Below are 22679 nucleotides of genomic sequence, written 5' to 3'. Positions count from 1 at the left end.
TTGAGATTTGGTGGTTTGACCCCTTCCGGAGGTCGGAGAAGCTCGGGGATGGTACCAATGGATCGGGCATCCCCACATTAGTTCAGATGGAACCAACTTCCAAGTCTCTATGACCTTCAGAACAAAAGTTATTCAAGAATATCTTGATCTCCAATGGGTTTTCATCCCCAACCCTAACCCTAACCCTGGCTGCAACCCTAACCCTAATTGCAACCCTAACCCTAACCCTAACCCTCATTTCAGCCCTAACCCTATTCGCCATAGGGTGAATAACTCTGCGCTGCTTGCTCAAAACGTGCTGAAATTTGGTGTGGGTGCGTGGCTGTCTCCCCTTTACTATGTGTGAAATGCCCAAGTCTCTACGACGTTCAGAGAAAAAGTTATTCAAAAAAATTGTGTACTTTTTTGTTGAGATTTGGCGGTTTGACCCCTTCCGGAGGTCGGAGAAGCTCGGGGATGGTACCAATGGATCGGGCATCCCCACATTAGTTCAGATGGAACCAACTTCCAAGTCTCTATGACCTTCAGAACAAAAGTTATTCAAGAATATCTTGATCTCCAATGGGTTTTCATCCCCAACCCTAACCCTAACCCTGGCTGCAACCCTAACCCTAATTGCAACCCTAACTCTAACCCTAACCCTCATTTCAGCCCTAACCCTATTCGCCATAGGGTGAACAACTCTGCGCTGCTTGCTCGAAACGTGCTGAAATTTGGTGTGGGTGCGTGGCTGTCTCCCCTTTACTATCTGTGAAATGCCCAAGTCTCTACGACGTTCAGAGAAAAAGTTATTCAAAAAAATGGTGTACTTTTTTGTTGAGATTTGGTGGTTTGACCCCTTCCGGAGGTCGGAGAAGCTCGGGGATGGTACCAATGGATCGGGCATCCCCACATTAGTTCAGATGGAACCAACTTCCAAGTCTCTATGACCTTCAGAACAAAAGTTATTCAAGAATATCTTGATCTCCAATGGGTTTTCATCCCCAACCCTAACCCTAACCCTGGCTGCAACCCTAACCCTAATTGCAACCCTAACCCTAACCCTAACCCTCATTTCAGCCCTAACCCTATTCGCCATAGGGTGAATAACTCTGCGCTGCTTGCTCAAAACGTGCTGAAATTTGGTGTGGGTGCGTGGCTGTCTCCCCTTTACTATGTGTGAAATGCCCAAGTCTCTACGACGTTCAGAGAAAAAGTTATTCAAAAAAATTGTGTACTTTTTTGTTGAGATTTGGCGGTTTGACCCCTTCCGGAGGTCGGAGAAGCTCGGGGATGGTACCAATGGATCGGGCATCCCCACATTAGTTCAGATGGAACCAACTTCCAAGTCTCTATGACCTTCAGAACAAAAGTTATTCAAGAATATCTTGATCTCCAATGGGTTTTCATCCCCAACCCTAACCCTAACCCTGGCTGCAACCCTAACCCTAATTGCAACCCTAACTCTAACCCTAACCCTCATTTCAGCCCTAACCCTATTCGCCATAGGGTGAACAACTCTGCGCTGCTTGCTCGAAACGTGCTGAAATTTGGTGTGGGTGCGTGGCTGTCTCCCCTTTACTATCTGTGAAATGCCCAAGTCTCTACGACGTTCAGAGAAAAAGTTATTCAAAAAAATGGTGTACTTTTTTGTTGAGATTTGGTGGTTTGACCCCTTCCGGAGGTCGGAGAAGCTCGGGGATGGTACCAATGGATCGGGCATCCCCACATTAGTTCAGATGGAACCAACTTCCAAGTCTCTATGACCTTCAGAACAAAAGTTATTCAAGAATATCTTGATCTCCAATGGGTTTTCATCCCCAACCCTAACCCTAACCCTGGCTGCAACCCTAACCCTAATTGCAACCCTAACTCTAACCCTAACCCTCATTTCAGCCCTAACCCTATTCGCCATAGGGTGAATAACTCTGCGCTGCTTGCTCGAAACGTGCTGAAATTTGGTGTGGGTGCGTGGCTGTCTCCCCTTTACTATGTGTGAAATGCCCAAGTCTCTACGACGTTCAGAGAAAAAGTTATTCAAAAAAATTGTGTACTTTTTTGTTGAGATTTGGCGGTTTGACCCCTTCCGGAGGTCGGAGAAGCTCGGGGATGGTACCAATGGATCGGGCATCCCCACATTAGTTCAGATGGAACCAACTTCCAAGTCTCTATGACCTTCAGAACAAAAGTTATTCAAGAATATCTTGATCTCCAATGGGTTTTCATCCCCAACCCTAACCCTAACCCTGGCTGCAACCCTAACCCTAATTGCAACCCTAACTCTAACCCTAACCCTCATTTCAGCCCTAACCCTATTCGCCATAGGGTGAACAACTCTGCGCTGCTTGCTCGAAACGTGCTGAAATTTGGTGTGGGTGCGTGGCTGTCTCCCCTTTACTATCTGTGAAATGCCCAAGTCTCTACGACGTTCAGAGAAAAAGTTATTCAAAAAAATGGTGTACTTTTTTGTTGAGATTTGGTGGTTTGACCCCTTCCGGAGGTCGGAGAAGCTCGGGGATGGTACCAATGGATCGGGCATCCCCACATTAGTTCAGATGGAACCAACTTCCAAGTCTCTATGACCTTCAGAACAAAAGTTATTCAAGAATATCTTGATCTCCAATGGGTTTTCATCCCCAACCCTAACCCTAACCCTGGCTGCAACCCTAACCCTAATTGCAACCCTAACTCTAACCCTAACCCTCATTTCAGCCCTAACCCTATTCGCCATAGGGTGAATAACTCTGCGCTGCTTGCTCGAAACGTGCTGAAATTTGGTGTGGGTGCGTGGCTGTCTCCCCTTTACTATCTGTGAAATGCCCAAGTCTCTACGACGTTCAGAGAAAAAGTTATTCAAAAAAATGGTGTACTTTTTTGTTGAGATTTGGTGGTTTGACCCCTTCCGGAGGTCGGAGAAGCTCGGGGATGGTACCAATGGATCGGGCATCCCCACATTAGTTCAGATGGAACCAACTTCCAAGTCTCTATGACCTTCAGAACAAAAGTTATTCAAGAATATCTTGATCTCCAATGGGTTTTCATCCCCAACCCTAACCCTAACCCTGGCTGCAACCCTAACCCTAATTGCAACCCTAACCCTAATTGCAACCCTAACCCTAACCCTAACCCTCATTTCAGCCCTAACCCTATTCGCCATAGGGTGAATAACTCTGCGCTGCTTGCTCGAAACGTGCTGAAATTTGGTGTGGGTGCGTGGCTGTCTCCCCTTTACTATCTGTGAAATGCCCAAGTCTCTACGACGTTCAGAGAAAAAGTTATTCAAAAAAATTGTGTACTTTTTTGTTGAGATTTGGTGGTTTGACCCCTTCCGGAGGTCGGAGAAGCTCGGGGATGGTACCAATGGATCGGGCATCCCCACATTAGTTCAGATGGAACCAACTTCCAAGTCTCTATGACCTTCAGAACAAAAGTTATTCAAGAATATCTTGATCTCCAATGGGTTTTCATCCCCAACCCTAACCCTAACCCTGGCTGCAACCCTAACCCTAATTGCAACCCTAACCCTAACCCTAACCCTCATTTCAGCCCTAACCCTATTCGCCATAGGGTGAATAACTCTGCGCTGCTTGCTCGAAACGTGCTGAAATTTGGTGTGGGTGCGTGGCTGTCTCCCCTTTACTATGTGTGAAATGCCCAAGTCTCTACGACGTTCAGAGAAAAAGTTATTCAAAAAAATTGTGTACTTTTTTGTTGAGATTTGGCGGTTTGACCCCTTCCGGAGGTCGGAGAAGCTCGGGGATGGTACCAATGGATCGGGCATCCCCACATTAGTTCAGATGGAACCAACTTCCAAGTCTCTATGACCTTCAGAACAAAAGTTATTCAAGAATATCTTGATCTCCAATGGGTTTTCATCCCCAACCCTAACCCTAACCCTGGCTGCAACCCTAACCCTAATTGCAACCCTAACCCTAACCCTAACCCTCATTTCAGCCCTAACCCTATTCGCCATAGGGTGAATAACTCTGCGCTGCTTGCTCGAAACGTGCTGAAATTTGGCGTGGGTGCGTGGCTGTCTCCCCTTTACTATGTGTGAAATGCCCAAGTCTCTACGACGTTCAGAGAAAAAGTTATTCAAAAAAATGGTGTACTTTTTTGTTGAGATTTGGTGGTTTGACCCCTTCCGGAGGTCGGAGAAGCTCGGGGATGGTACCAATGGATCGGGCATCCCCACATTAGTTCAGATGGAACCAACTTCCAAGTCTCTATGACCTTCAGAACAAAAGTTATTCAAGAATATCTTGATCTCCAATGGGTTTTCATCCCCAACCCTAACCCTAACCCTGGCTGCAACCCTAACCCTAATTGCAACCCTAACCCTAACCCTAACCCTCATTTCAGCCCTAACCCTATTCGCCATAGGGTGAATAACTCTGCGCTGCTTGCTCGAAACGTGCTGAAATTTGGTGTGGGTGCGTGGCTGTCTCCCCTTTACTATCTGTGAAATGCCCAAGTCTCTACGACGTTCAGAGAAAAAGTTATTCAAAAAAATGGTGTACTTTTTTGTTGAGATTTGGTGGTTTGACCCCTTCCGGAGGTCGGAGAAGCTCGGGGATGGTACCAATGGATCGGGCATCCCCACATTAGTTCAGATGGAACCAACTTCCAAGTCTCTATGACCTTCAGAACAAAAGTTATTCAAGAATATCTTGATCTCCAATGGGTTTTCATCCCCAACCCTAACCCTAACCCTGGCTGCAACCCTAACCCTAATTGCAACCCTAACCCTAACCCTAACCCTCATTTCAGCCCTAACCCTATTCGCCATAGGGTGAATAACTCTGCGCTGCTTGCTCGAAACGTGCTGAAATTTGGTGTGGGTGCGTGGCTGTCTCCCCTTTACTATCTGTGAAATGCCCAAGTCTCTACGACGTTCAGAGAAAAAGTTATTCAAAAATATTGTGTACTTTTTTGTTGAGATTTGGTGGTTTGACCCCTTCCGGAGGTCGGAGAAGCTCGGGATGGTACCAATGGATCGGGCATCCCCACATTAGTTCAGATGGAACCAACTTCCAAGTCTCTATGACCTTCAGAACAAAAGTTATTCAAGAATATCTTGATCTCCAATGGGTTTTCATTCCCAACCCTAACCCTAACCCTGGCTGCAACCCTAACCCTAATTGCAACCCTAACCCTAACCCTAACCCTCATTTCAGCCCTAACCCTATTCGCCATAGGGTGAATAACTCTGCGCTGCTTGCTCGAAAAGTGCTGAAATTTTGTGTGGGTGCGTGGCTGTCTCCCCTTTACTATCTGTGAAATGCCCAAGTCTCTACGACGTTCAGAGAAAAAGTTATTCAAAAAAATCGTGTACTTTTTTGTTGAGATTTGGTGGTTTGACCCCTTCCGGAGGTCGGAGAAGCTCGGGGATGGTACCAATGGATCGGGCATCCCCACATTAGTTCAGATGGAACCAACTTCCAAGTCTCTATGACCTTCAGAACAAAAGTTATTCAAGAATATCTTGATCTCCAATGGGTTTTCATCCCCAACCCTAACCCTAACCCTGGCTGCAACCCTAACCCTAATTGCAACCCTAACTCTAACCCTAACCCTCATTTCAGCCCTAACCCTATTCGCCATAGGGTGAACAACTCTGCGCTGCTTGCTCGAAACGTGCTGAAATTTGGTGTGGGTGCGTGGCTGTCTCCCCTTTACTATCTGTGAAATGCCCAAGTCTCTACGACGTTCAGAGAAAAAGTTATTCAAAAAAATTGTGTACTTTTTTGTTGAGATTTGGTGGTTTGACCCCTTCCGGAGGTCGGAGAAGCTCGGGGATGGTACCAATGGATCGGGCATCCCCACATTAGTTCAGATGGAACCAACTTCCAAGTCTCTATGACCTTCAGAACAAAAGTTATTCAAGAATATCTTGATCTCCAATGGGTTTTCATCCCCAACCCTAACCCTAACCCTGGCTGCAACCCTAACCCTAATTGCAACCCTAACTCTAACCCTAACCCTCATTTCAGCCCTAACCCTATTCGCCATAGGGTGAATTACTCTGCGCTGCTTGCTCGAAACGTGCTGAAATTTGGTGTGGGTGCGTGGCTGTCTCCCCTTTACTATCTGTGAAATGCCCAAGTCTCTACGACGTTCAGAGAAAAAGTTATTCAAAAAAATTGTGTACTTTTTTGTTGAGATTTGGTGGTTTGACCCCTTCCGGAGGTCGGAGAAGCTCGGGGATGGTACCAATGGATCGGGCATCCCCACATTAGTTCAGATGGAACCAACTTCCAAGTCTCTATGACCTTCAGAACAAAAGTTATTCAAGAATATCTTGATCTCCAATGGGTTTTCATCCCCAACCCTAACCCTAACCCTGGCTGCAACCCTAACCCTAATTGCAACCCTAACTCTAACCCTAACCCTCATTTCAGCCCTAACCCTATTCGCCATAGGGTGAATAACTCTGCGCTGCTTGCTCGAAACGTGCTGAAATTTGGTGTGGGTGCGTGGCTGTCTCCCCTTTACTATCTGTGAAATGCCCAAGTCTCTACGACGTTCAGAGAAAAAGTTATTCAAAAAAATGGTGTACTTTTTTGTTGAGATTTGGTGGTTTGACCCCTTCCGGAGGTCGGAGAAGCTCGGGGATGGTACCAATGGATCGGGCATCCCCACATTAGTTCAGATGGAACCAACTTCCAAGTCTCTATGACCTTCAGAACAAAAGTTATTCAAGAATATCTTGATCTCCAATGGGTTTTCATCCCCAACCCTAACCCTAACCCTGGCTGCAACCCTAACCCTAATTGCAACCCTAACTCTAACCCTAACCCTCATTTCAGCCCTAACCCTATTCGCCATAGGGTGAATAACTCTGCGCTGCTTGCTCGAAACGTGCTGAAATTTGGTGTGGGTGCGTGGCTGTCTCCCCTTTACTATCTGTGAAATGCCCAAGTCTCTACGACGTTCAGAGAAAAAGTTATTCAAAAAAATTGTGTACTTTTTTGTTGAGATTTGGTGGTTTGACCCCTTCCGGAGGTCGGAGAAGCTCGGGGATGGTACCAATGGATCGGGCATCCCCACATTAGTTCAGATGGAACCAACTTCCAAGTCTCTATGACCTTCAGAACAAAAGTTATTCAAGAATATCTTGATCTCCAATGGGTTTTCATCCCCAACCCTAACCCTAACCCTGGCTGCAACCCTAACCCTAATTGCAACCCTAACCCTAACCCTAACCCTCATTTCAGCCCTAACCCTATTCGCCATAGGGTGAATAACTCTGCGCTGCTTGCTCGAAACGTGCTGAAATTTGGTGTGGGTGCGTGGCTGTCTCCCCTTTACTATCTGTGAAATACCCAAGTCTCTACGACGTTCAGAGAAAAAGTTATTCAAAAAAATTGTGTACTTTTTTGTTGAGATTTGGTGGTTTGACCCCTTCCGGAGGTCGGAGAAGCTCGGGGATGGTACCAATGGATCGGGCATCCCCACATTAGTTCAGATGGAACCAACTTCCAAGTCTCTATGACCTTCAGAACAAAAGTTATTCAAGAATATCTTGATCTCCAATGGGTTTTCATCCCCAACCCTAACCCTAACCCTGGCTGCAACCCTAACCCTAATTGCAACCCTAACCCTAACCCTAACCCTCATTTCAGCCCTAACCCTATTCGCCATAGGGTGAATAACTCTGCGCTGCTTGCTCGAAACGTGCTGAAATTTGGTGTGGGTGCGTGGCTGTCTCCCCTTTACTATGTGTGAAATGCCCAAGTCTCTACGACGTTCAGAGAAAAAGTTATTCAAAAAAATTGTGTACTTTTTTGTTGAGATTTGGCGGTTTGACCCCTTCCGGAGGTCGGAGAAGCTCGGGGATGGTACCAATGGATCGGGCATCCCCACATTAGTTCAGATGGAACCAACTTCCAAGTCTCTATGACCTTCAGAACAAAAGTTATTCAAGAATATCTTGATCTCCAATGGGTTTTCATCCCCAACCCTAACCCTAACCCTGGCTGCAACCCTAACCCTAATTGCAACCCTAACTCTAACCCTAACCCTCATTTCAGCCCTAACCCTATTCGCCATAGGGTGAACAACTCTGCGCTGCTTGCTCGAAACGTGCTGAAATTTGGTGTGGGTGCGTGGCTGTCTCCCCTTTACTATCTGTGAAATGCCCAAGTCTCTACGACGTTCAGAGAAAAAGTTATTCAAAAAAATGGTGTACTTTTTTGTTGAGATTTGGTGGTTTGACCCCTTCCGGAGGTCGGAGAAGCTCGGGGATGGTACCAATGGATCGGGCATCCCCACATTAGTTCAGATGGAACCAACTTCCAAGTCTCTATGACCTTCAGAACAAAAGTTATTCAAGAATATCTTGATCTCCAATGGGTTTTCATCCCCAACCCTAACCCTAACCCTGGCTGCAACCCTAACCCTAATTGCAACCCTAACTCTAACCCTAACCCTCATTTCAGCCCTAACCCTATTCGCCATAGGGTGAATAACTCTGCGCTGCTTGCTCGAAACGTGCTGAAATTTGGTGTGGGTGCGTGGCTGTCTCCCCTTTACTATGTGTGAAATGCCCAAGTCTCTACGACGTTCAGAGAAAAAGTTATTCAAAAAAATTGTGTACTTTTTTGTTGAGATTTGGCGGTTTGACCCCTTCCGGAGGTCGGAGAAGCTCGGGGATGGTACCAATGGATCGGGCATCCCCACATTAGTTCAGATGGAACCAACTTCCAAGTCTCTATGACCTTCAGAACAAAAGTTATTCAAGAATATCTTGATCTCCAATGGGTTTTCATCCCCAACCCTAACCCTAACCCTGGCTGCAACCCGAACCCTAATTGCAACCCTAACCCTAACCCTAACCCTCATTTCAGCCCTAACCCTATTCGCCATAGGGTGAATAACTCTGCGCTGCTTGCTCGAAACGTGCTGAAATTTGGTGTGGGTGCGTGGCTGTCTCCCCTTTACTATCTGTGAAATGCCCAAGTCTCTACGACGTTCAGAGAAAAAGTTATTCAAAAAAATGGTGTACTTTTTTGTTGAGATTTGGTGGTTTGACCCCTTCCGGAGGTCGGAGAAGCTCGGGGATGGTACCAATGGATCGGGCATCCCCACATTAGTTCAGATGGAACCAACTTCCAAGTCTCTATGACCTTCAGAACAAAAGTTATTCAAGAATATCTTGATCTCCAATGGGTTTTCATCCCCAACCCTAACCCTAACCCTGGCTGCAACCCTAACCCTAATTGCAACCCTAACCCTAACCCTAACCCTCATTTCAGCCCTAACCCTATTCGCCATAGGGTGAATAACTCTGCGCTGCTTGCTCGAAACGTGCTGAAATTTGGTGTGGGTGCGTGGCTGTCTCCCCTTTACTATGTGTGAAATGCCCAAGTCTCTACGACGTTCAGAGAAAAAGTTATTCAAAAAAATTGTGTACTTTTTTGTTGAGATTTGGCGGTTTGACCCCTTCCGGAGGTCGGAGAAGCTCGGGGTTGGTACCAATGGATCGGGCATCCCCACATTAGTTCAGATGGAACCAACTTCCAAGTCTCTATGACCTTCAGAACAAAAGTTATTCAAGAATATCTTGATCTCCAATGGGTTTTCATCCCCAACCCTAACCCTAACCCTGGCTGCAACCCTAACCCTAATTGCAACCCTAACTCTAACCCTAACCCTCATTTCAGCCCTAACCCTATTCGCCATAGGGTGAACAACTCTGCGCTGCTTGCTCGAAACGTGCTGAAATTTGGTGTGGGTGCGTGGCTGTCTCCCCTTTACTATCTGTGAAATGCCCAAGTCTCTACGACGTTCAGAGAAAAAGTTATTCAAAAAAATTGTGTACTTTTTTGTTGAGATTTGGCGGTTTGACCCCTTCCGGAGGTCGGAGAAGCTCGGGGATGGTACCAATGGATCGGGCATCCCCACATTAGTTCAGATGGAACCAACTTCCAAGTCTCTATGACCTTCAGAACAAAAGTTATTCAAGAATATCTTGATCTCCAATGGGTTTTCATCCCCAACCCTAACCCTAACCCTGGCTGCAACCCTAACCCTAATTGCAACCCTAACTCTAACCCTAACCCTCATTTCAGCCCTAACCCTATTCGCCATAGGGTGAACAACTCTGCGCTGCTTGCTCGAAACGTGCTGAAATTTGGTGTGGGTGCGTGGCTGTCTCCCCTTTACTATCTGTGAAATGCCCAAGTCTCTACGACGTTCAGAGAAAAAGTTATTCAAAAAAATGGTGTACTTTTTTGTTGAGATTTGGTGGTTTGACCCCTTCCGGAGGTCGGAGAAGCTCGGGGATGGTACCAATGGATCGGGCATCCCCACATTAGTTCAGATGGAACCAACTTCCAAGTCTCTATGACCTTCAGAACAAAAGTTATTCAAGAATATCTTGATCTCCAATGGGTTTTCATCCCCAACCCTAACCCTAACCCTGGCTGCAACCCGAACCCTAATTGCAACCCTAACTCTAACCCTAACCCTCATTTCAGCCCTAACCCTATTCGCCATAGGGTGAATAACTCTGCGCTGCTTGCTCGAAACGTGCTGAAATTTGGTGTGGGTGCGTGGCTGTCTCCCCTTTACTATCTGTGAAATGCCCAAGTCTCTACGACGTTCAGAGAAAAAGTTATTCAAAAATATCGTGTACTTTTTTGTTGAGATTTGGTGGTTTGACCCCTTCCGGAGGTCGGAGAAGCTCGGGGATGGTACCAATAGATCGGGCATCCCCACATTAGTTCAGATGGAACCAACTTCCAAGTCTCTATGACCTTCAGAACAAAAGTTATTCAAGAATATCTTGATCTCCAATGGGTTTTCATCCCCAACCCTAACCCTAACCCTGGCTGCAACCCTAACCCTAATTGCAACCCTAACCCTAACCCTAACCCTCATTTCAGCCCTAACCCTATTCGCCATAGGGTGAATAACTCTGCGCTGCTTGCTCGAAACGTGCTGAAATTTGGTGTGGGTGCGTGGCTGTCTCCCCTTTACTATCTGTGAAATGCCCAAGTCTCTACGACGTTCAGAGAAAAAGTTATTCAAAAAAATGGTGTACTTTTTTGTTGAGATTTGGTGGTTTGACCCCTTCCGGAGGTCGGAGAAGCTCGGGGATGGTACCAATGGATCGGGCATCCCCACATTAGTTCAGATGGAACCAACTTCCAAGTCTCTATGACCTTCAGAACAAAAGTTATTCAAGAATATCTTGATCTCCAATGGGTTTTCATCCCCAACCCTAACCCTAACCCTGGCTGCAACCCTAACCCTAATTGCAACCCTAACCCTAACCCTAACCCTCATTTCAGCCCTAACCCTATTCGCCATAGGGTGAATAACTCTGCGCTGCTTGCTCGAAACGTGCTGAAATTTGGTGTGGGTGCGTGGCTGTCTCCCCTTTACTATCTGTGAAATGCCCAAGTCTCTACGACGTTCAGAGAAAAAGTTATTCAAAAATATCGTGTACTTTTTTGTTGAGATTTGGTGGTTTGACCCCTTCCGGAGGTCGGAGAAGCTCGGGGATGGTACCAATAGATCGGGCATCCCCACATTAGTTCAGATGGAACCAACTTCCAAGTCTCTATGACCTTCAGAACAAAAGTTATTCAAGAATATCTTGATCTCCAATGGGTTTTCATCCCCAACCCTAACCCTAACCCTGGCTGCAACCCTAACCCTAATTGCAACCCTAACCCTAACCCTAACCCTCATTTCAGCCCTAACCCTATTCGCCATAGGGTGAATAACTCTGCGCTGCTTGCTCGAAACGTGCTGAAATTTGGTGTGGGTGCGTGGCTGTCTCCCCTTTACTATCTGTGAAATGCCCAAGTCTCTACGACGTTCAGAGAAAAAGTTATTCAAAAATATCGTGTACTTTTTTGTTGAGATTTGGTGGTTTGACCCCTTCCGGAGGTCGGAGAAGCTTGGGGATGGTACCAATGGATCGGGCATCCCCACATTAGTTCAGATGGAACCAACTTCCAAGTCTCTATGACCTTCAGGACAAAAGTTATTCAAGAATATCTTGATCTCCAATGGGTTTTCATCCCCAACCCTAACCCTAACCCTGGCTGCAACCCTAACCCTAATTGCAACCCTAACCCTAACCCTAACCCTCATTTCAGCCCTAACCCTATTCGCCATAGGGTGAATAACTCTGCGCTGCTTGCTCGAAACGTGCTGAAATTTGGTGTGGGTGCGTGGCTGTCTCCCCTTTACTATCTGTGAAATGCCCAAGTCTCTACGACGTTCAGAGAAAAAGTTATTCAAAAATATCGTGTACTTTTTTGTTGAGATTTGGTGGTTTGACCCCTTCCGGAGGTCGGAGAAGCTTGGGGATGGTACCAATGGATCGGGCATCCCCACATTAGTTCAGATGGAACCAACTTCCAAGTCTCTATGACCTTCAGAACAAAAGTTATTCAAGAATATCTTGATCTCCAATGGGTTTTCATCCCTAACCCTAACCATAATCACGACCCTATCCCTAACTCTAATTGCAACCCTAGGACACAAAGCCCTGGGACTAAGTACTATAACCACTCAGGAGTCTGATGCATTTAATTGTTCAAGTGAAAAGACACAGTTGAGCATAATAAGCAAGAGGAGATAACCAGCATGAAATTCATAATTCAATGGTCACAGAACATGTCAGCCACAAACTGTGCATCCTGTTTAGGTTCTTTCTGAGCCATGACGCAGTAAAGAAAGAACTTTTTGCATTTGACAACTTGTCAGGTTTGAACCACTGGATACGCCCAGTGCAAATCAAGACAGTCAAATAGCTTTTTTTTCCAGTTTTACCAGAATGGATTTCATATTCAATGACAGTGATATCCATACCTGTGATGACCCAGAAGTCTCTGGTGGCAATGGAGGTGTTCAGATTGTGATACTCTAGTGCTGCAAAGACAATGAGAAAACAATTTATATATCATTTGCATTGGCATAGAATTCTTAACTTACTCTTTAATCGTAATAAAACTATTTTATTCTCTTTAGATATTGTTCGTAAAATCATAACTCATATTCTAGTAGCAAGAGAAAGTATCTAATAAAAAATGCAGTGACCATGAAAAGTGAAAATTAAAAAACTTAGAAATAAAATTAAGAGCAAAATGGAAAATTATGCAGGAAAAGACAGAGCAAGAATAATATTATCATCTTTTCACTTTTCGAGTCTTGACGACCATTCAAAGCTCTTTATTGTACAGTTTTTACCATTCACAAATTCATACAGTGCATCTATGTGCAGCACCTTCTCTATCACACATCACTCACACAATGCTGGCACAGATTCAGTATCTTGCCCAAGGATACGTCAGCATGCAGAATGGACTGGGCTTGAACCATTGAGTGGATGAGCAGCTGTAACTCCTGAGCCACAGCCACCCTACAATTCAAAACTGATCAATAAGCCAATGAGCCATTGCATTTGTCTCAGTCATTAGAATTAGCTATTGATAGAATCTCGACAAATGCACCAAACAATATAAAGTAATTACAAACATATATTATATAATGAAAATATTTTACACTGCAGCATCTGTGTGGTTATCATTCCGACAGGTAGCATTATCACAACCCAGAGGAACCAGTGCTTGTAAATCTGGGCCAAACACACAAACAACACTTCAGAATCCTTTCATGAAGACGAGAGACAGTTTTTGGTGCAGTGTTGTGTGGTTGAGATCTCAGTTTAAAGCCTCATTATCACTGCATGTCAGACAAATACAGAAGCCAGGAGAGCTTTTAGCTGCCTGCGCTCTGGTCGTCTGTGTTCTCTTATATACATTTCCTGCATGATTAGGCTCTTGTGCTGGCGGCTGCCGCAGTGTTCGGGGGGGAACGCTGTATCATTGGCCTGTGAAAGCAGACACGCTGGAGAAATGTACACTCGGGCATGAAGGGAGAGGGGAGAGAGGAGAGAGGGGTGTGTGTGTGTGTTATGTATTTGTGTTTGGCCCAGGCTGTCAACAGAATCTGTTAAATTCTGTCTATAAGATAGAATAATGGAATAAATATTGACAAAAATTCTTCCCATTACCCTCCAGTGTTATGTGGTTAGTGTCTGGGGAAGAACATTTGGAAGTTATTCCAGTAAATAAAAAACAGAGAGCTATTACTATACTAGCTATACTAACAAAATGTCAAATTATTTCGGCTTTAAAGATGCAGTTTTCAAATATGAAACAAATTGCTAACAGTCTCGATCCTACTCCACCCGAGAACAGCTGATGAAATCAGCAGTCCGGCCTGCACAAGTACCACAGGAGCGACGGAGCGCTCAGTGCTGCAAACAGCCAGCGTTGGGGTGTCGGAGTGGTGTGAGATCCTGGGTCGTTTCTGTCAGAGCTAAGCCAAAGGTGGTATGACAATATGAGAATCCCCCCACCTTTAATTATTTACTGCGGAAATTGTCTTTGAAGTGAGGAGGCCGCAGCTGCCAGCATACGCTCGCTCCTCCTGTGAACAGTGTAACATCACCAATGGTGAAGGGCACAAAACAAACAAGAGAAAACCTGACTCCACACTCATCCTTTCTTTCGTGTCACTTTCTGCTCCATTAGAGTCTCCTCGTATGCATGTTTTCTCTGCTCGTCGACCTAATCACAGCACAAAGTGAGCTTTGAGTTTATAATCACTAAAAGAGATTCTTTTAACTGGATTTAAGCTTCATGTAAACACTGCCCCCAGTGACACTGATGATGTATCGTAATTCAGGAGCTGAATCCATTCGTAGAAATAGATTTGGTCGAGAAATGTATCCTTATTGTTACAAGACACAGTATCCCATAATTCATCTCAGTCAACTGTGTAATGAAGAATTCAGACAGTTTACATCTATAAAAAATATTCTGCAACTGTCTCTCATTTACAATCTTTTTGTTCAGCTGTTCATCAGTCAACTGTAACTCCATCATATCTGGACCACTGAAAAAGTCCCTGCAGAGTGAAACTGAGAGCAGCCAGGAATAAACTGTCCAATAGAGTCACACTTAAGATAAGTTTAATACTGTTACTGTCTATTGAGAAGAGATAAGATGGACCTTATTAATCCTACAGGGGGATATAATTTTCAGTTTTCCATGAAATTTTGCAGAGAGGTGGGGCATGTCCATTAAATCATGTGTGGATCTGTACAAAACAGGTGGATTCAGGGACTTTTTCTTTCTTTTCTTTCTCTAATAAGGCGAAGTAGGACATTTGCTTTGGTGGAGGTAGGTGCTCTCTGAGCACTTGTTGCCACTCTAGTTTTGGTCTGTGTATTGTTATGAACTTATCTAATTAACTTTTAGCCTTGAATTTCAGTGCCTGAATAGGGAAACATTGTCTTTTCAGACAAACAGATTTTATTTAACCCCCAGTCTTATAACAGCCCTTAACTAAACATGGACTTTTGGTTCTAAATTCAGCTAAATATGGTCCATAAAAAAATCCTCAAGGAGGTTAGAGAAGATCCACAGTCCATTTGCCTTTCAACACTGAGCTCAGCCAGCTGGTAATATATGGAAACCGTGGTTTAATTCATAGCTTAAGCAGCAACTCTGCCATGATCCTAAACATGAACTGGCATAGTCATAGTCTTTGTTGTCAAAGTCCAAAGAGCAAAAACCGGAGATCAAATTCTGGAGAAATGAAAGCACTGCAGCTGACTAGACTAGAATTTTGGCTTCAACAGAAACAAAACCAGAAGCGAACGCCTGTTCAAGCCACAGCCAGTCTAATGTCAGACTGTCTCCTGGAACCAAAACGTCTTTTCATAGATTTTTTCCAGGCTCCTTTCAGCTTGATGAGACAATGGTTTGGTTTCACAGAATTACATTAAGCAAGACAATGAGGCCACTGTCACACATATAACCTGTAATACTGTGTTCACACAGGAGGCATTTAGGCTCAGTATGAACCATGTTTTGGCAGGGCTCAAAGCCCAAAACACAATCAGTGTAAATAAGAGAGACGTGACAGAGAGCTTGAAAACAGGTTTCAGGTCACATATAATGTAAGTGACACATGCGCTGTAACACGGCCTGTATTCATTATATTAGAGAATCTCTTCCATTAGATGTGCAGGAGACAGATGAGTGAAGAACACAGCTGAAATGACCCGTGTCAAAGCGTCAAAAGACTGCTTTACAGGAACACTCGTTTATCCTGCTCATGCTATTGGCTACTGTCTGTCGAGATTTTGAGAAAAATGCATCACACATGACATGTTGCCTCTTGGGAACGTAATAGAAGATGTCTCTTTTTATTGCTTTAAAACAATGGTGGTGAAAAAAAGACCACTGCATGAGTTACAGGTGCCATGGTTTGTGTTTACGCTGACAAAACAATAAAACCACATATCCAGAGTGTGAAGTCTGGTTCCTGTCAGACATTGATCCTGAAACAGAACATTTCCAATCACTTTCTGGCTAAAACTTAATGTGGAAATGGAACTTAATTCCCTTTATCAGCTGCAGGATCCCAGTCCCAAGTACCATGCATACAGATAATGTCTCATTACATGTCAGAGCTCCACATCACTGCCATATCTCCCTCTACAGGGCAGCATATATATCATTTCCCAGTGACACTAGTGAGGATTGAGACAGGCTGCACTGGGACTCAACTGGGACTGCTGCTTAGACTCCTGCTGATTCCTAGTCACTCATCACTTCTTTTTCTCTGAATGCACCTCGAACACAGATGGAGCACCATGCTCAAGGGAGTCCGAGATGAAACACACAGGCTTAGTTGTGTCTGATTTAAACAACAATCAATTGACTTAATGATCCACCCATCCTTTTCATTCATTATCTATACCACTTACTGCTTAAGGGTCGTGGTGGGCTGAAGCCAATCCCAGATGAAATTGGGCAAAAGGTGGTGTACACCCTGGACAGGAAACCAGCAAATCACAGGGCCAACATACAGACACAAACAACTATTCACACTCACAATCAGACCTATGGACAATTTTAAGTCTCTGATCAACATAACCCCAGTGTGCATGTCTTTGGAGCGTAGCAGGAAGCTGGAGTCCCCAGAGAAAATCCATACAGACGTGTAGGACATTGAAACAAAAAGAAGAGCCTCGTTCAAACCAGGATTTAAACCTTTGAAACAACAGTGCTAACCACTGCATCACTGTGCTGCCCCTGAGAATGTAAGAAAAAAACTCACTTTCAAAAAAAATGAAGCAAATGAGTATATCTTCATTTTTCCAAAAGTGTGAAAATGAAGATGAGAAACAGATGCTTTATGAAAAGTTTATAGAAAACCTCATGTGGGCATCAATCAAGGAAAAAACAAGCAACACTTAATTGTTGGTGAATCTAATTTGTATCTGGAGAACAAATCATTCCTGTGAGAATACGAGAACCACGTCTGGTGTCTCTTCTTGTAAGGCTGTTGAATTACAGCTGACTAACAGACATATCTCAGAATGCAAATTGCAACTTACGCTCAGCGATGATAAGTGGCGGATAGAAGAGGAAGTAGCCCACCAGCTCAGCTGATAGCTGACCGAGGAGATTTGAGGCAGTGGTGCCATTAAGGAAGACAGTGCCATTACTCACAGTGTAGACCAGTGACACAGCAGGAGAGCCAGCTGCTTGAGTGACGCTCAACATCTGGGCAGAAAACAGAAAGAGGGCAGAGAAAAGAGAGAACAGGGGGGAAAAAAAGTGTAACAATGTTCCGGATTTTACTGATTTAACTGTTATCTGCAAATCTAACAGATTAGTACAAATATCATAAAACCCAATTATATAGATAGAAATTACAATCAAAATTTGATTGGCTGGGAAACTGGTGAGGCATGACAAAGTGCAAAAATATTGTAGAAACAATTTTTTCATCCATCAAATTAGCTTCAAGGTTTTTGATCCATTTAAGTGCAATAAGACCAGAGCACAACTTGTATTATGTTAACAATCACAGCTTTACCACTGTAACAGTAAGAGGAACGCCTACACAGTGTTGTACAAAGTACCTGAACAGAGAGCCTGCTGTTGGTGCTGAGAACTTTGGCCTGTGCTTCTGCAAACACCTTCTCAAGTCTCTGCTCCATCATTTGAGAGTATCGACAGGACCGAGGATTATCACCCACTCCCACAAACTGCAGCACTGAAAAATAAATCAAAAACAGATGTGCAACATATTCATTAAATTCTATTACTATTACTATTAGAGGTACAGTGTGTAGAATTTTGTGATATTGAGTGTTGAAATTGCATGTTGCAGCTGAACACCCCTCACCTCACCCTCTCCTTCCAAACATAAAAAAGAAACTGTGGTAGCTTCAGTTTTCATAAAAACTCAAAAGGTGTTTAGTTTGTCCAGTCTGGACTCATGTAAAAAACATGGCGGAGGACCCTCTCGATGTAAATATAAAATATTTTAATATAAAGGGCATTTTCTGGGGTAAAGAAAACACCATGAGGAGTATTCTACATAAAATGTCTGCCAATAGATCGCTTTCACCTAAATCTTACACACTGGACCTTCAAATAGTTTCCACGTAAATTTCTCCAGTGCACAATTGCAGCTGATCTCTGAGTTATTTTTAAAGTTTTTTTTATAACTTTCATCCTGACTGAAGAGTGGCTGACCTGTTTTCAGCTGGAAGCCAGTGGCAGGGCCTGATCTCCATAATGCAGCTGGGAGGGGCAGGGCTGTAACCATGGGGAGATACTGTCGTAGGTCTGCTATCAGCTTATCACGACCGTAGGACTCCAAACTTTCCAGCACTACAGAGGGCGGGTAGACAATATCCCCTCCAGTCACGTGATAAGCCACTGTCATGTTGGGAGAACCAAATACAGTCTCCACCTGGGGGAGGAAGGTAATGAAGAAAGTTTGATTTCTTTCACAAATTGGTATGTTTGTTTTACCCTTTTACAGAAGAATACTTTGATAGAGCCTGTTTTACCTCTGACCACATGCAGCATCAATAAAGGAGGTGATCAGAAGTTTTAACGCCAGATAATTTGTAAACAGGTGGACTGGAAACCAGAAGAAGCTCAACACACTAGCATAAACAATCTACGGCCACTAGCGTTTTGGCTCCATGCCCACTAGTTATTTTTGGCAGTGTATTTGCAGAGCGATGCAAACACAATGGCGCATTTACCATGCTTAGGCTACGTGCAAACCTACGGCGTAGCTTCAGTGCAGAAACCATGAATCAGCCTTTAGGCTGTGAACTAGCAGACAAACCAACAAACAAACACTGATTAATACATTACCTCCTTAGTAGAGGCAATGAAAATAAACCACCTGTGATGTAAAATACATATTTGCAATATGGTCCTTTAGACTGAATGTTAGTGTCAGTCAGTCATATCAGCAACGAGCTGAATGACAAGTTATTGGACTGTGCAGGATCGATCGAGCACTTAAGAGCACATCCCTAACTATTTGCTGATGAGAGCATCAGGAACCGGAGAGAGAGATGGTGGCATAAAGATAAGTGAAGAGGAGAGAGGGAAGGGAAGCAATGAGGAGAGTCAGAGATGAGCGAGACATGGGAGAGACTGTTAAAGAGGGAGTTTGGGACAAAGAGGCTTATATTCCTTCTCTCCTGACTCAAAAGGTTAAATATCACAGCATTCTCATCTCACAGAGACAACAGGGAATTCTGTGTGTGCTGTGTCATGACAGAAAAAAACGACATACACATGTTTGTCAGTAAGAGTCTGACTGTTTGTTGAACTGTGTGGAAACCGGAAAAGTGAACGATGGGAGATGTAGCAAAATGTGTGTGTGTGTGTGTGTGTGTGTGTGTGTGTGTGTGTGTGTGTGTGAAGGTGAAACCATCCAGGTCCGTTATCTAAACCCATCAGGAAGCCTGTGCCGACAAGGGCTCCACTTGCCCAACCACTGAGAGCCAGTCACTCTGAATCTTCCAGTCCCTGAGTATCTGAGAGCCAGCGCTCTGCCTCCACACAATCCAACCCTCTCATGAGCTCCGTAAAAAGAGCCCTTTATTATCACTTCATCCTCTCAGGCTTCACCCATGTGAAGGTGTTATTAAGAGATTGCATTTCGAGCAAGATAAAAGATCAGTAATATACCCACTGACTCCCTCTCAGAGTGGGTGAAAGACTGCCAACAGATTAACCCATCACATTTCACCTCTGACATTCAAGTCACTGGAGACCCTGAGTAGAAGACACAAAATAGCTTTCTTTTACTTTTTATAAAAGGTTCAAAATTGTTTTAGTTCAATTTGGTCTTACTGCGAGTCTTCTTTTCAGCATCAGCAAAGGCACATCACTCTCCTCCCAACCATTTATAACCTATAATTAAACAGAAGCAATTTCCCCTGCCAACAGCTCGCTTCCCATTGGATGAGCGGGAGCAGCGCTGCTAAAAGGAACCCATGTTGAAATGGGTGACAGGAATGCACTGAAGCAAAACACCTTCAGAGACTATAACAGTGCGTCTCTCAGTGAACATGCGAGAGCACTGACCTTCACACAGGCTCAGGACGAACACACAGGCCCCACTCTCAGTTATTTGATACTTCCACGTAGAGAGATACAACAGACTGGACATTTCACCGGACTGCAGATATCAAGTAAACACACACACAGAGTCACAGGAGCATGCACACACACATGCACTCAACACTTGCTCATAAGTGCAACACTCTAGAGGCACTGCAAACCACTGGAGACCAGCAGAAGAGTATTTCTTTATGTGGTGAAGGCTTCATTCATTTCTAGACACAAGCAGTGTTATCTTTTTCAATTTCACCTAAATTGCGTGTGCAGCATGCACAGTAAATTGACAACATACTGCCACAACAACAAGTGAACACCTTTCCATTAAGAAATCTTCATACTTGTACCTACTTCTTACTTTGACATTTGCTTGTTGCACAGTGAGGTATTAGAGGCTTATAGGACAGGGAGAATGGATTTGGCACAGAGGGAACCATGATTGGTTCCGCAAATGGCTCATCCACAAACACAAAGATCACTGTGAATGTGTGTGTGTTTGTGTGTTTACAGCAGAAATGCATATGGTAGGTTGGTTTCTCCAGAGTTTATGCCTGTTTCTGTTTTGGGGTTGTCCCTATGTACGCTCTATTCCCTCTGACAATGGTATCTCAAGAAAGACTTGAGCACAGGGAGGAACTGACTCGAATTTGGTGGTCAAAAAGTCAAAGATGAAGGGTGCCATGACCCCACTAAGCAAATGTTTTGCATTTTTGCATAATAGCTCAGCAACACGTTGAGGACTTAAAATTGAGGACAAACATTCACTTGAACTCAAAAATGAACGGATAAGATTTTGGTTGTCAAAGGTTAATGGTCAAGGTCACTGTGTCCTAATGTTTTTCTGAATGTGATATATCAGGAACACCCAAGGAGAACTTCATTACATCTAGTACAAACATTCACTTGGACTCACTGATGACCTGACTAGAATTTGGAGGTCAAAGGTCAAGGAGACTGTGACATCACAAACCCTTTTTTGCCTCATAGGTCTTAAAATAAATTTTGTCAGCTGAAACAGCACTTGTTGGAGGAGGTGTACAACCCCAGGGTGGTAATTCTAGTTGTTGAGCTAAATCTGCTGTGTTAACTCCAATGATAAGAAGGTAATCTTATCATTGGAGTTCTGGAGAAGTATGGGCAGACTCTCTGGTTGTAAATAAAAATATTGTCTCTTGTAAATAAAAGTCAATAGGAGCAACAATTCTTCTCTACAGTCCTGCCACAGACCTACATCCTGTTTTAGTATCAGTACAATTACACAAATATGTGGCTTCACCCACTGCCTTCTGGGACACATTCAGTCAACCTAATTTCTATATTAGTCCTCATCTCTCTTCAAGTAGCCTACATGAGGGTCCTTGGTTTAAGTGTCTAATTCCCTCCACACTACTAAACCACCACTTTTCTGGTGAGGGCAAAAATCAACAACTATTCACTGATCATCCGAGTCAGAAGATGTTTTTGGGATCAAGAATAAGCAACTTCCGGGGTCAATGAAGACGCAGTTAATAATCAACATATGTAATATCTATGATATATAACCTTACGAGGAAGCTTCAATTTAATCTGCTTGTTAAATTGAGAGAGGCTTAGAATGCAATACATTTGAATGACTTTTTCTTCTCTCTGTGCACAATGATCCAGAATCTCAGCATGAGTGAACCAATTCTCTGTATCTGGCTGGACATGTAACACAACGTAACACAAGCCTGACAATTCTTTTTTTATTTTCCCTTCTGAATTCATTATTTATTTATTTTTTTTCAACCATTTAGATTCTACCTCTGCTTTATGTGACACAGATTTGGTTTTACAATGTAGAGAAGTTGTCGCTGCTGTTAAATCTGTGTCCCTTGCAAAACAGTGAGAGAACAGTGTCTCCAATGTAGACACGCAGCATGTCACTCTGAATCTGCCATCACATTAAAATAACACCTTAGGCTTGAGGTTGCTTAGGTGTCAGTGTCAGAGAAATTGTGAGCACTTCTTCCTCGAATTGCAATCTTTGAATTGGTAAATATGGGGGAATGGATGGTAATTACGTAGACTTTCAAGGCAATATGCCTTCAAATCAATATCACAATTATTTCAAACCTCAATTACGATTAATGAGCGATTATTTTATGCCCCACCACCGGATCGTTCTGGTCACTTTAACCCTAATGTCCTGGCTGTGCGTAATCTGGTCTTGAGGTGGTTGTGGCAGGTGAACTGAGT

At 44.0% G+C, this 22679-nt stretch overlaps 1 protein-coding gene across 1 annotated transcript in view; it reads right to left on the bottom strand.

Moving 5' to 3' along the window:
- kiaa1549lb (KIAA1549-like b) overlaps window positions 1–22679 on the bottom strand; it is a 226467-nt gene that overhangs the window by 175222 nt on the left and 28566 nt on the right. Inside the window, exons 5-8 of the mRNA XM_020098728.2 lie at window positions 18567–18786; window positions 17948–18081; window positions 17417–17585; window positions 12811–12870 (exon numbers count right to left, since the gene is read on the bottom strand). Coding sequence (XP_019954287.2) covers window positions 12811–12870; window positions 17417–17585; window positions 17948–18081; window positions 18567–18786 — 583 coding nt within the window. The remainder of the gene's footprint in view (window positions 1–12810; window positions 12871–17416; window positions 17586–17947; window positions 18082–18566; window positions 18787–22679) is intronic.

This window comes from Paralichthys olivaceus, chromosome 1 (genome assembly GCF_024713975.1).
Source record: "Paralichthys olivaceus isolate ysfri-2021 chromosome 1, ASM2471397v2, whole genome shotgun sequence".
Lineage (NCBI taxonomy): Eukaryota > Metazoa > Chordata > Actinopteri > Pleuronectiformes > Paralichthyidae > Paralichthys > Paralichthys olivaceus.
Note: the sequence above shows the minus strand (reverse complement) of the source record. Positions and strands in the feature narration are given on the sequence as shown.